Source organism: Vanellus vanellus, assembly GCF_965231255.1.
Source record: "Vanellus vanellus genome assembly, chromosome: 3".
NCBI classification, from domain to species: domain Eukaryota; kingdom Metazoa; phylum Chordata; class Aves; order Charadriiformes; family Charadriidae; genus Vanellus; species Vanellus vanellus.
The window spans coordinates 72,209,156-72,223,182 of NC_138907.1; the positions used below are offsets into that span (position 1 = coordinate 72,209,156).

Here is a 14,027-nt window from a genome sequence, read left to right on the forward strand (position 1 = left end):
GAATCCAGCTGTCCTTGATGAATAACAGAAGAGTGGAAAAGACTTAAGCAGTGGACTTCAGCTTCAGGAGGGTGGTCCTTTATTCCCCATTCTGATATACTAGATATTTAACAAGTGTTACTGGGAACAGTAACCCCTGCTGGCTCATCTCACTGTGGACTCCATTCTCTTGTCCCGGGTATGGGTAGGGGGAGGCTACAAAAGAGGACTTCTCACTTTGAAAACTGTCCTTCTTCTTTATAAGTACGTTTGTGTGTAAGTCCTAGGAATTTGGAGGAATATGGACAGGAACAGAGTTTGGTTGAACACCGTTAGGACACTAAGTCCTGCAGAATTACAGCTGCTGTCTACCGTTAAGGCCCTTGGCACATCTCCCCATTATTTTCCCTCCCCTGGGCTTGGTAGCCTGGGCTCAGGGCCAGCATAGGTAATACTGTGGGTATCCAGCCTTGAAGAGCGCTGTTTGAGAAGGTTCTGCTAGGAAACCTAAGCAGAGATCCCCCCAGTGATGACTCTCCTAATAAGCCTCAGTGTGGACTCACTCCACCTTCCACTCAGGAGTGTTTTTTTTTAAGCTGAGATTCTTGTCCTCATTCCTTGCCTGTGCTATGTTGTAGCAACATGGAATCCTAGTGTCCCACTGATGTGAACCCTCACCCACAGATGTGATTTCTTCACTTGCTTTGCATCAGACCTGCTTTATCACTATAGATCCAGTAGCATGGTGATCACTGGGCTCTCTGACCCTGGTTACTGTGTCTGGTGCTGACCCTGACTCACTCACTCAGCTTCCTGGCTTAACCTTGCACCTCCATCATCACTGTGGAGGGGATCAGGACTGTTGAGTGAACCTAGTTACTGTCACTGGACCTCATCTGCTCACCTTGCTTGGGTATAGTGGGACTGCCCGCCCATCCCATGCAAAGCCACTGGTCTCATCAATTCCTGGCTTCTTGTTCCTTGCAGGGCATTCTGCCCTCGCTGCTCCCTGACAGATTCTTCATGGAACACCCGTGCTCTGCTTATCTACTATTGGAATGTTGACTGAATTTATTAATGGACAATGGCCAATTTAGCATTAATTTAGGTAGTACACTCATTAGTGATGGTACCAGACTGAACAGTCTGAATCCCAGTGTTAAATATTCAAGTTTGCTTGATTACAGCCTAATTGTGCTTATGCAGTGCTCTGAAGTGAATAAGGAATTGGAAGATGACTTTTGTTTTGGTCCAGTGGGGACTGGACTTTCCTCATGATTCCAAAGCCGTTTGGGCCTACTGCAGCCTAGAAGTGGGGTAGACACAGAAGATCTTGGGAACTAGAATTCCAGTTCTAGCCAAAGAGTTGCCAATGCATATGCAGCAATGAGGGAGTTAGCGTGTTTCTCACCTTGATTCAGGTAATGCTGTTATAACCCTAGATGGCATATCAAAAGCCTTTCCACGTTCATGGTGGGAAAAGAGAAAAATGAATTTAGAAATGTCTGTTCTCTGTATCTGTGGAGTCATTGAATTTCTGCTATAATCATTAAAAGCTGCAATTACTGCGATTTGTGATGAAGACTTCTATATGATGGCGTTTGAACATAGGCTGTATACTTGTTTTGTTTAAGCCATTAAGCAGTCATCAGAAAGGTGACCTTCAGGTTCTGCATACATAAGCCAGACTTGAATAAACAGCTTTCACAGAAGCATTGAATTGAAAACTTTTTTTTTTTGTTTCTTCCAAATAGGTATGTATAAATTGTCTTGAAACCACTTTAATTGATGTAGCTGATATTTTGGCAAGGATTGCTGCTGTAGACGATGGTCTTTCTCTTCTTCTTTATGGAGAAAATGAAAAAACTGCCAGAGAAGATAGGTAAGAGTGCATTAATGAATAGCATTAGTGAGTACTTTAATGAATTACATTAGTCTTATGAGACTCATTTTCTCTTTTTTCATTTATCTATAATGTGATATATTTTGTTTATGTTTGGAGTAAAATATCTGATTATCAAGTAAAGTAGTAAGTGTTATAGCGAATGTATTAGGGAGACATGTATAACCAGGTGAAACAACAATTTAAAGAAATAGTTTTAGTAGATTTCCATGGTTTACTGTTTTTTCTTATTCATGTGAGAGCTTTCCTTTCTCTGAATGTAGTTCCCTGATATTCCTCTCTTCTCTGTTTTTTGTTTGTTTTTAGAATAAATATTAAAAATCAACCTGCTTTATTAGAAGAATAGATTTAATGTAGCATTCACTTTTCAATACATCTGGTAGAGACAGATGTTGCATCAGAAGCTGACATTTGTAACACTGTACCTAACTTAAGATCTATGTGATCCTATGGATACTATATTGTTACTTGATGCTAAAACTTGAAACAGGGCAGTAAAACTGAGACTAGCCTTTAAAAATATCTAAGCTGCAGGTCATAAAAATGTGTGAAATATGTCTTCTGAGTGGAGGAATCTCAGAAGTTGCACATGTTTTTAAGGGGGGTTGGAAGTAAAGGACATTATTTTGGAGAAAGAGTTTTCCTTTGCATTGCAAGCGTAGAAGACTTCAAAAGGAGATCTTGGATAGGAAAAAGGAAGAACAAAGACAAATTTTTGCCTTGTAGTAATATCCTTAACACTGATTAAGCAGAAGCTGAAATGGTTGTCTTGTTACTCTTCCTAACTGGACTCCTGTAAAACATACAGTCTGTGTAGTTCATGGCTACATGGGCTGGAAGGAAGACAATGGATGCATTTTTGCCTTACGTAGACCTGTAGCCCAAGTAAAATCACTTGCTGTATATTTCTTTTCTTTTGACTGGTGTTACAAGTTATAGTATAGTTGGCCCATCCATAGTGGGTCGTAGTGTCTTTTCATAGTTTATTTTCCCCTAGAAAAATTTGAATTTGTTTAGTCAGAGGATTTCTTTCAAGGCTTATTGATAACTACAAACCAACATTTTAAAAGTGTTATTTTATTTCTAGTCCTGCAGCTGCTCATGTAATTGTTCAGTTTACAAAGAAACTTCTTCATGACGACATTTCTCTTTTATCTGGATCCGAGATTTTTCCGGTTGTTAAAGGAGCTTTCGTTTTTGTATGTCGTCAGATGTACAGAACTTGTGAAGGCCTGCAGATGCTAATTCCTTATGGCTTGCATGAGTCTATCGGAGAGGCCTGGAAAAAGGTAAATCTTGTTTTGGATTGGGAAGATTGGAAAGAATCTTACTGTAGAGGTTCAGCTTGTGTAATAGGTGTTCTCTGCTTCAGGTTGCTTATATTAAAGTAGTGAGATAATGCTTGGAATTGTTCTAAAAATGAAGTTCTACTTTTCAAATTTTCCTTCTGTATGTGAACGTAGCAGAAGCTTAGTTTGAGACTTCTGTGCCTTAAGATTCAACCAGGAACACTCAAGATGCATGGATAGACCTACTGTTCATAGACCAACTCCTTTCTAAACATTGTCTTTGATGCTAGAGGTCACCTGATGTCATGATAGCCACTGTCCACCACAGATCTGATCTTCACTCTTGGTTTGGGATATTTAAGGAAAACCTCCTGAGATGTGGCCTCAGTAATTTTTAGGCTAAAGTAGTTAGCTTTGGTCAGAGATATGGAGAAAAGGAGATTCCAAATATTTAACTTAAACAGTTAGATGCCGTTGAAATGTTCTCAAGGGACCATAATGAGCAGTGCCAGGCAGGAGTTCTTGTCTTACCTGTGTATTTGGATATCACATGAAGTGTAGAGTCTGTATTTCAACATCAGTTTGATTGCTAGTCTAATGCTTTTTCTGCATGAAAGAACAGTTCTGCGTATTTTGCTTTCTGTTATAAATTTACTGAACGAGGTATATGGATCTCTGCTTTATTCACTAAACTTTTCTGTTTTCAGTGTTCTGATTGCTGTATGCAGTGTGAAAAGTCTTATGTATTACTAAAAAATTTAGTTAAGATGGAAAAATGACAGCAGATGCTGCAAGAGCATTTTTCCGAAATTCACAGCGAAGTAAAATTCAAACAAACATTTGAATCATGAAAATATCTTTGGCAGCATTTAAGTAAGGGTAGTATACAAAGCTTCAACTTTGGCTTCCAGCTAAACTGAAAGCATCTTTAAACTATCAGTAGTAGAACACTTAGTGGAATAGCAAAATTTAGCTGTGTTGTTTCACTTCATACTGAAAAATGGAACCATCTCTTTTTTTTACTCCAGTGATTGTAAAATGTTTTCATAGAGAAGGATCAGAGCAAGCTGGAAGAAAAAAAATTGGCTAAAAACCTAAAGATTCTTTTTGGAGGCAAGGAAGCAAGAGATTGAATGCAAGGGAAAGAGAATGGAACAGCTATTCTTCCTGTCAAATGCTGTATGCTTTTATTATGATTAGAAATTTTAAAAATACAGTCACAATGTAAACTCAGGCAAAAAATGTTGGAAAGATAGAACGTGAATAGAAGGAAGACTTTAAATCCCCAGCTTGTGGGTATTTCTCACTGCTTTTATGTATGAATATTATCATGAAAGCATACATTTTGATTGAAAATAAAATATATTATTACTTACAATCATAATTATATGACAGTAAACTCTGTTTCTCATTAAAGAATGTTGGTTTTGAAACTTAGGCTCTTCCTTGCATTGAGAGCTTTAGGATTTCACTGAATTAAGGGGTCTAGTTCACTTGAATCGTGCTGTAATTTACATAACTCAACAATCTGTCTTTCTGTGCTTTCCTATTGTGTAACTAGTCAGTCTTACTTGAACTAACCTGTTACTCTATTTAACGTTTATCACAAGCAGACTGTTATATGCTTTTGATGGGCATTTCCAGTTATTTGCTCTAAAGCACCTCAGCATTTGCACATGCACAAAAGACTTCTTTGCACATTAAAATCATCTATTGTGGTCTAGAATATCATTTAGACAAATTGTTTTGACACATACAAGATAAGTAGGCTGAATGTGTCAAATTTAAAAACAATCATGAAACATTTAACTGACAAAATGCCATTTTTTCACATCACTTCGGAGGTCAAATTGAGACTGAAGTGTGATCTACAAATTCAGGACCTCAGGAATTGACAAGTTGGTACAGTAAAGTCACATTTTCAACTCTGCCATCTTGATTACATTTTAAATTATTTTCTGTAATTTTTCAATTTTAAAACATCTGCGGTTTATAAAATATTCTACCATTTATAGTGTAGCAAAAATGGTGTACTTTGGTGGACTCTATCCAAGCAGTAGTGACAGTTTTTTAACGGATAGGCTGGTAATTTGTTTCCTCTTATTTTACTTGTCTCCTGGGGTTTTAAGACTGATGGAGAAACAATTTTTTTCTTGGCAGATTCTTGGGATTCTGGGACGGAATTTGTACAGATGATACTAAAAGGGGAACTTAACAGATCCAGGGCAACTGACTGTCTTAATAATCTTTTGTGGATATATTAGATCACCTTTATAAGAGAGTAAATTAATGACTGCTCTTTCATTTGAATGGTGCAATATGCTTTTTATCCCTGGAAACATAAACCAGCTTAAATCATTCATCTTAAATATACAGTGTTTTTGACACTAGTTATTTTCAAACATAATTTAAATTAGAAACTCCATTAAATATAAAAATGTGTATGTATGTTTATCTATGCCTGTACCTCTAATTATATCCATACCAATATAGATATATTTATAGAATTTATAGATAAATAAAATAAAAATTGACAGAATTACTTAATAAATTTGGTACTGAGTTGTCAACTCCAGAGGCTTTTATTTCCATTACCTGTGACAGAAGTAGAGAGTTGCTTTCTGGTTTTTTGTTTTGCTGTGTTTAATACTGATTTTTTGCTTTGGGAGTCTCCAGTTAAAAATTAAAAAAATAAATAGTGCTTTTTGTTTTAAGAATTATAATGAAGATTTAAATAATGTACTAGCTTTAAGATGGTTTATGTCAAAGGAAAAAATAAAAAATAAACTTTTCTGGAATAAAAAATGTAGCAGAATAGTGTATTCTGTGCCAAAGGCTAGAGTACAACTCGATCACGGTTATTTTTTTAATGTGTAACCAGAGCATGAGCAAGATCTGGAGTTTAAAAATGGTATAAACAAACAGTAAGGAGGTATTTATTTATTTTTTATTTCACAGACAAGTTTGCTTTCAGAAAGAGTACCCACTCCTGTAACCGGCGTGGACTCAACTTCTTCGATAAGTCTAGAGTCCAAAAACACGTAAGTTGATGATTAATTTATGCACATGCACAAGTATGAACATACGCTGCTAATTTATCCACAGTTGAAGCATTTTACGACCCTGTGTTTTTTTTGCCAAAAGCATAGGGGTAGGTAGAGTGATGTCATCCTAGTATAGGTCTGAGTAGCGTTACAAAATTGTTCTTGACCTTTCACGATTTTCTTGTCTTCCAGAGTTGTGTCTAATCTATGTAAGATTGACTTATAGGTAATTCTCTCTAACTGCAGAAATTGGTTTGAGGAAAATGTGAATTAGAAAGCATAAAACAAAATAGCTGTCAGAGTTTATCTTACGGCTTTGATGTGGTGTTGATTTAAAATGCTGTTCTGCTGAATGGTAGCTACACCTTCAAAATACTATGTAGCAAGATTGGCAGCATTCTGGCTGAAAGCCTGATACGTATTGAAAGACATCCTTCCTTTTGTACTAAAACTTAATGTCTATTTCTAGAAGTTTGTATGCATTAAGATGAGAGATATACAAATATTTGTGATCCTGAAAATTCAGGGTGATGTTGGCGTTGGTGCAGAACCTAGTTAATTATGTAGATCCTTGTTTATACTTTACCATAGATTTCACGTATAATTTGCAAAGATACCTCTCTAGTCTGTGGTGGTGGCATGTGAACTGGTTATAGCAATTCAAATCTAGTGGTGAAAAGAAATGTAGGGATGCAGAGCTCTGACTGAGGAGGCTGCTACTAATCACTACCATTGACATAAGCTACAATTTCCTCCTAGCATTTAGATTTTTCATTTAACTATGGAACAAGACATGCTTATATTTTTCTGGGTGAAATTTTTGCTTCTGAACAAGACATAGCAGGGACTTTGCAGGAGACATGATTAAAGTTTGGGGTGATGGTTGGCTGCTATGAGAAAAGCTGTGTGCTGCTTGCTGGTGATGGGAATAAAAAGTGAGAAATGAGAACTAGAGATAAGAATCCAGTAAGCAAATGCTTTTAGAGAAGCAGAATCACAAGAGTCTAGTGATACCTGCAGGGACGGTACCTAGTCAAAGGTGATGTAATTGCTAATTGTAATTTCTAACAGGACCCTTTATCTCGTTAAATTTGTGTTTTTATTAGTTCCTCATTGTGTTTTCACATTGGTAAGAAATTCTGAGCATGCTTTGCCAGTTTGTAATTGCCATATTAATACCTTAAAAGACTTGTCTAGCGTCAGATAGTAAGTCATAAGTACATTTAAGGATGGTATGGGTCTTTTGTTTTCCCAATTACATCATCTGTCTGTTCTGTTTTCCTACCTAACCTTAGTTTTCCCAGGATGAATTTAAATGTTTGTACAAAATACAGTCTAATACATATAACTTTCCCAAATGCTTTTTAAAAACTAATGTAAACATATGCAGTAAACATAGAGTCTGGTGAATGAAATGTTGTTTTTCAAAGTCAGAAATTGTTGTTTTTCTTTTTTCCCATGCTTTTTTTACATACCTTTTAAAATTATTATTTTGCTACTCTTGCAGTGTGTTATGGGAAGAGACTTTGTTAGATGCCTTGCTAAATTTTTCTGCCACACCAAAGGGACTATTTCTGCTTCATAGTACAGGTGCTATGAATGACTGTGTGAACTTTATGTTCAACAGTTTATCAAAAAAACTCCAGGTAAGCATTATAGAGTCTCTACAGCTTTTCTTTCTTTTAATGATTCCAATAAAATAAAGAAGAAAGAAAATAAATCTAGAAACCATTTTGTCACTTAATTTTTGCAAAAATAAATTTAAAATGTAGCTTTTCACCTTTGATATTGGTGCCACACTGATTTAAGATTGTTGGATGTTACTCATCTTCAATATGTCAGGTATTTGTTTAGTTTTTTCTGACTTTTTACAGAAAAAGTTTGAAATGCTAAAGCAAAATAAATTTTTTTCCTTTTTTTTGTTTCTAAGTGCATATTTTTCTAGACCACGTTTGTAGGCAGTGTTGAAATCTGGATATGCTAGACAGTACTTGAAATGTAACCAAAATTGGGTAATACGCATTTTAGGATAAAAACCATAATGTTACAGACATCCTACTGAATGTGTGCAAAAAACCCTATTGTAATGCAAACATTTTTATTCTTTGCTGATGTTACATGTCTCAACCATAGTATTTTGCATTTAAATTTTGATAAGATACTTGATAAAGATGTTTAGTTTGGAATCTGACCCTGGTAAATCTGTAGAGGATAATATAGATGCGCTGTTCAGGTCTAACCATACAGTGAATTAAATTCTCTAAACAAGTGTAGGAAAGATCAATATTTAAGAGATCATTTGAGAGTTTCATGCCCTCTGAATAACTAACACTGTGCTTGTATGTTTGTTACTAACAGAGAAATGCATGTGAAGAGTTTGGTAATAGAGTGATTGTTACACAAATGGCAACAACACCAACAGGTGCAGTAGCTCTACAGAGTTCAGGTAAATTGAAGAACATTGTTATGAATGCTTACATGCTGTAGTCTTGCATATTAGAAAAAGATTGTGAGGAAGATGTTAGAAAACATCAACTGAGTGGAATAATTACACAGTATTAGCAAAGACTGCTTAAATGTCTTGATTTCTTCTTGATGGAAACTTATTCTTTCCAACTTTTAAATCATTCGCTTATCTTGATGCTGGATTTTGGTTTTGTTTACTTTATTTTCTTAAATTAAGCAAAGCTTTTACTTCATCAGTTTGGATTTCCAGAAATTTCCTATATGTGCATGAAGACATTTATGTCTGTTAAAAAATAAGTTGCTAGTGCTTCTTATTGATCTGCAGATCACAATTAATAACTGTTGATTTGTGTAATTTGTATGTACTTTTCTGTGGCTACTGACTGCTGAAAGGTTGAGCAACTGCAAAGTCACGAATGTCACTGGTGCTCTTATAGAATAGTGAGATGGAATTTAGATTATATGTATTGTTGATTCTTCTTGTATGCTAACTCATACCACAAAGTCCCTTCAGATTCATTCTCAGATAGCTCAACTGTTCCCATACCACCTGGTGGTCTGGGTAGTCATTATGTTAAAACTAGAATCTTATCAATAAAGTATAGCCGCTGTCTAAAGTTGCGAAGGAAGTCCATGAGGTACAAAAGAGTATCTAGAAGCGGCGGGTGTGTGATTAAAATGACTTGACTGAAAGACTGTCAGAAATTCAGGCAAATTCTGCCAGTCAAGGAAACTGATTGTTAATTGCTTATTATTTATGCCTCCGGGATCTTTCAGAAAGCAGGGAGCAGATCTACTTGAGGAGTAACCCATCTGTCCTGTTTAAAGTTCTCAGCCAAGTTGCTTCTTATGGCCCTTGGTGTCAAAGACAAATGGTAGACCAAAAATAATCAGCGTTGATTTTAAGCCTTGAGAGGAGGTTGTGTAATGTATGTAAAGTTTGTGTTAAGCCTGTAACTTCCATTTGGAGATTTCAGAGTTATGTGGCTGTCCTTCCTCTTCTATTTTAACATTTAACATTTTAAATTCAGCTAGTAGTTCTTCTTTTAAAAAGGTTTTTCCAGTCCTTAATGTTTCATCCTGGTATGTTTTCATTTATTAATGAGTTATAATAAATCTGTATTTTCAAAACCACGGAGCCAATACTAGCTAGGGCTTGATCTGTAGCAGTTAACTTGTTAAAGAAGGTCAGCAGCTCATTTACATGGAAGTTATATAAATATCATCGTACTCTAGTATAATAATCTTTGTGAACTGTTGCATTAGATTTTAGATTGAATATAAGCAGACTGCTGTAGAAAGCTAGTTTGACTAAAGGATTGAGAATAGCAGGGAGAGTAACCCTCAGGCAGTCTGTCTTGTGAAATTTTAGTCCACAATGTAGAGAATTTTGAGAATCTGGTTTAGGATTATGGTGTAAAATGTTTTTTAATATGAAGATTGTTTTTCTGGTGTTCTTGCCATTCAGATGATTACAAGAAACATTTTTTTTAGGTTTTGTAAAGGCACTTGTAACTGAGTTATGGTCTCTTTTGGAGTGTGGAAAAGATGATGTGAGGATAATCCAACCCAAATCTACTCCAGTTGACCCTATTGACCAAAGCTGTCAGAAGGTGAGAAATTACTTAATCTTCTGTTGTGGCATGGAAAAAACAGTGCTGTGTTTCAGGTAGGATAGTACATACATTTCTGTAAATTTTTATTGCAACTATACCTGCTTCTTGACACATGGGGCAAAATTAGTGTAAAACACTAACTGATGACTGATTGAAAGAATTCTTTTCCTGCATGGCAGGTCACAACACCAAGGATCGATTAAAATCCTATTTACAGACACTACTGCCCTTGTAGATTATATAGAGACTTGCTAGGGTTTGCAGTCTAATTTTGGCCAACTCTATTTATGCCAAGTTCAGCCTACAAAGAAGGATAAGAACAAACCTAAAGCAAATGGCAAATAATTTTTAAAGTTTATTTGGTTATACTTAACTGATTAACATTCCCTTTTGTCCTCCCTTTTTTTCTTTTTCTAGTCTTTTCTGTCTCTGATAAACTTGCTCACTTACCCTGCAGTTTTTGAGCTCCTGAGTAAACAAGATGTACCAAATAAACCAATGTATTCACTCCGCGAAGTACCTACAGATATTATTGTAAGTATAGTTTTTATTTTGAAAGAAAAATGAATACTTACGTGCAGTCATTTTTCCTGACAAAACGTTACTGTAATAACAGAATAAGGTTTTTCTTCTTAGTGAAAGATTTTGAAATTTTCTGCATTTTGTATTCTATACAGCATGAGGGCAGTATATGCACATATTACTTCATGTTAACCTAAATTTTCATTTTGAAATCCTAAAGATAGTATAAAACTTGATGCCTAATCTAAAGATCATCTTTTCTGACTTGTGTTAGAATTGTGGTTTTCCATGAAAAAAAAATTGACATACATAAACACCTCAGTATGTGCATGCAGATACATGCTGGAAAATGCTGGAAAATGTCTATACTTCTATTTTGTATAACATTGCTCTATCACACTGTGGATTTAAACAAAAATTAAAAAAAAAAAACAAAAAACAACAAACAAATGAAAAAACAAACCAAACCAAAACCTCAAGCACAGATGATTCGCACACAGAAAAAATCACTACCTGGGAAGTTACTGATTAAGGCATATTTCAGTCCTAAGAAAAATGGTGTTACCATTTCTGTATTTAGTATTGTTTTGTATTAGTTCATCCAACTGCAATCTATTTTTTTTTTTTTTTCTCGTCTACAAAGCGCAGGCAAATTTAATCCGTGACCTTGACTGGCAGTTAATTTTTTTTCTAATGAGCTAGCACTTTGAATTGCTGTTGTGTTAAAGTGTTTGTTTAGCACAAGCTCTGGATTGGTGGTAGTTTAAATTGTTTAGGCAGCATATATCATAATAGTGTGTGTTATGTTTGAAAGGGATTTTTGTAGTTCTTTTTTGTAATACAGTCTTGGTGATTTCTGGAGAAAATGGGATGATAAATGTCATTTTTCCAATACACTCAATGTTAGCGTGTCCACTGATGGATAGTGCTGTTTAGTCATCAAGTTTTCTCAGGCACTGGGAGCCGGGGAGATAGATATATATTGAAGGTGATACATATGTGAGAGCTTTCAGATCGAGGTGCATCTTAAGTAATGATTTTTGTGACTTTTGAAAGCCTATGTTGTTTTGGTTTTTGAGGCACTTCAGTAGTTTGATGGAATTCTCTCAGTTTCCAGAAATAGCAATACTGATACAGTTGTTCAGAGTTTCCTGAACTGTTACAGATGTTTTGGACAGGGTCTGTCTCACTTACATACTGTGCAACAGTGGGTTTTGTAAGCCTAAGCTAGACATCCAAGATTATGTAGTTAAAAGAAGGGAAATAGTCAGTTAATTGAATGTTAATTTAACACATAAGGACTAAGTCTAAGTACTCAGAAAACTTCTGAGGTTAAGCAGACATAAACATTTGTTATAACCATATTTTTGGGCAGTGATTGCACTAAGCTAAAGATAAAAAAAGAATTGACCAGATGTAACTATGGTTAGAAAGCAAAGTAAAAAAGCAATTTCGGTGCCACTAGAAGATTTGGTTAGAAAACCCAGTTGCTTTCTGTGCTTCGTTTTTCGGTATTTCTGAATCATGTCACGTTGCCACGGAATCTGACTTGTAATATTTATAGAATCATAGAATCAGTGAGGTTGGAAGGGACCTTTAAGATCATCAAGTCCAACCATAAACCTACCCTGATAAAAACACCACCACTCCTAAACCATGTCCCTAAGCACCTCATCTACCCTTTTCTTAAACACCTCCAGGGATGGTGAATCCACCACCTCTCTGGGCAGCTTATTCCAATGTTTAATAACCCTTTCAGTGAAAAAATGCTTCCTAATATCCAATCTAAACCTGCCCTGACATAACTTGAACCCGTTTCCTCTCGTCCTATCACTTGTCGCCAGGGAGAAGAGGTCAGCTCCCATCTCTCTAAAACCTCCTTTCAGGTAGTTGTAGAGGGTGATAAGGTCTCCCCTCAGCCTCCTCTTCTCCAGGCTAAACAACCCCAGATCCCTCAGTCGTTCCTCATAAGGTTTGTCCTCCAGACCCTTCACCAGCTTCGTAGCCCTTCTCTGGACACACTCCAACACCTCAATGTCCTTCTTGTAGTGAGGGGCCCAAAACTGAACACAGTACTCGAGGTGAGGCCTCACCAGTGCCGAGTACAGGGGGATGATTACTTCCCTAGTCCGGCTCACCACACTATTCCTGATGCAGGCCAGGATGGTGTTGGCCTTCTTGGCTGCCTGGGCACACTGCTGGCTCATGCTCAGCCGGTTGTCCACCAACACCCCCAGGTCCTTTTCTGCCAGGCAGCTTTCGAGCCACTCCGCCCCCAGTCTGTAGCACTGCATGGGGTTGTTGTGACCCAAGTGCAGGACCCGACACTTGGCCTTGTTGAACCTCATACCATTGGCCTCAGCCCATCTGTCCAGCCTGAACTATGTTTGATAATGCACAGAACTTAATAATCTTTGCATGCCTTTATTTCTTAAACACACAGGATTTAAACATTTTTTCCTCCTTTGTATTTTTGGCTAACTAGTTGCATCATTGACTGAACAGATTATCACTTGGGCTTTTAGTACTTCTAACTGATGACTTGACAAAACTTTTCTTAATACATGCCAGTTTTTTTTTTTGTAAATTTTGCCATATAAAAATATTTTAGAAAACGGAGCTGATAAATCAGGGTCCTTCTGCCTGCTTCCACTCTTCCTTTGAGAGGTTCTACAGTATACATATTCAAGGGAATCTAGCTTGGAAGGTACCCTCCAGATCTGTAGCTTTGAACGACATGTTTAAGCAGGTGAAGTTTGTTTGTTTTTTATTCTCCCCCCCAGTGATTATGGAGAATCTTGTATTTAGATGGTGTATCTTAGGTATTCAAAGTAGATGACACCCTACCTGTAATATTTAAGCTATACAGTGTAGTTGAACAGTGCAGATTTATCTGCACATTTTTCTGTTCGAACCTTGTGTTGGACCTTGTTCACTATCCTCCTTCCTAATATCCAAAATCAGAGCTTGGTCTGCTGTCTCAATAGTTCTTTCTCTGTGCCTGCTCTTTCTAGTCTATTGCAGGCTCCAACCTTTGATGTATAGATGAGAGGAGGAGGATGTTGGCAGAGAAATACCCCTTTGCATTTAACTCTTTGCACGTGCAAATATCTGAAAAGCCTTAAACCCCCAAAAGATCAATCGCTTGCATTACTGATTTTATGAACAGCCTTGAGGTCTGAGTTTAATTATTTTATTGTGAATTTAA

General features: G+C 36.5%; 1 protein-coding gene across 1 annotated transcript in view; it reads left to right on the forward strand.

The window, feature by feature from the left end:
• The window catches only part of TBC1D32 (TBC1 domain family member 32), a 94,388-nt gene that overhangs the window by 19,281 nt on the left and 61,080 nt on the right, over nt 1-14,027 (forward strand). The window contains exons 16-22 of the mRNA XM_082481157.1: nt 1,734-1,861; nt 2,970-3,171; nt 6,130-6,212; nt 7,723-7,861; nt 8,574-8,661; nt 10,176-10,294; nt 10,715-10,831. Coding sequence (XP_082337283.1) covers nt 1,734-1,861; nt 2,970-3,171; nt 6,130-6,212; nt 7,723-7,861; nt 8,574-8,661; nt 10,176-10,294; nt 10,715-10,831 — 876 coding nt within the window. The remainder of the gene's footprint in view (nt 1-1,733; nt 1,862-2,969; nt 3,172-6,129; nt 6,213-7,722; nt 7,862-8,573; nt 8,662-10,175; nt 10,295-10,714; nt 10,832-14,027) is intronic.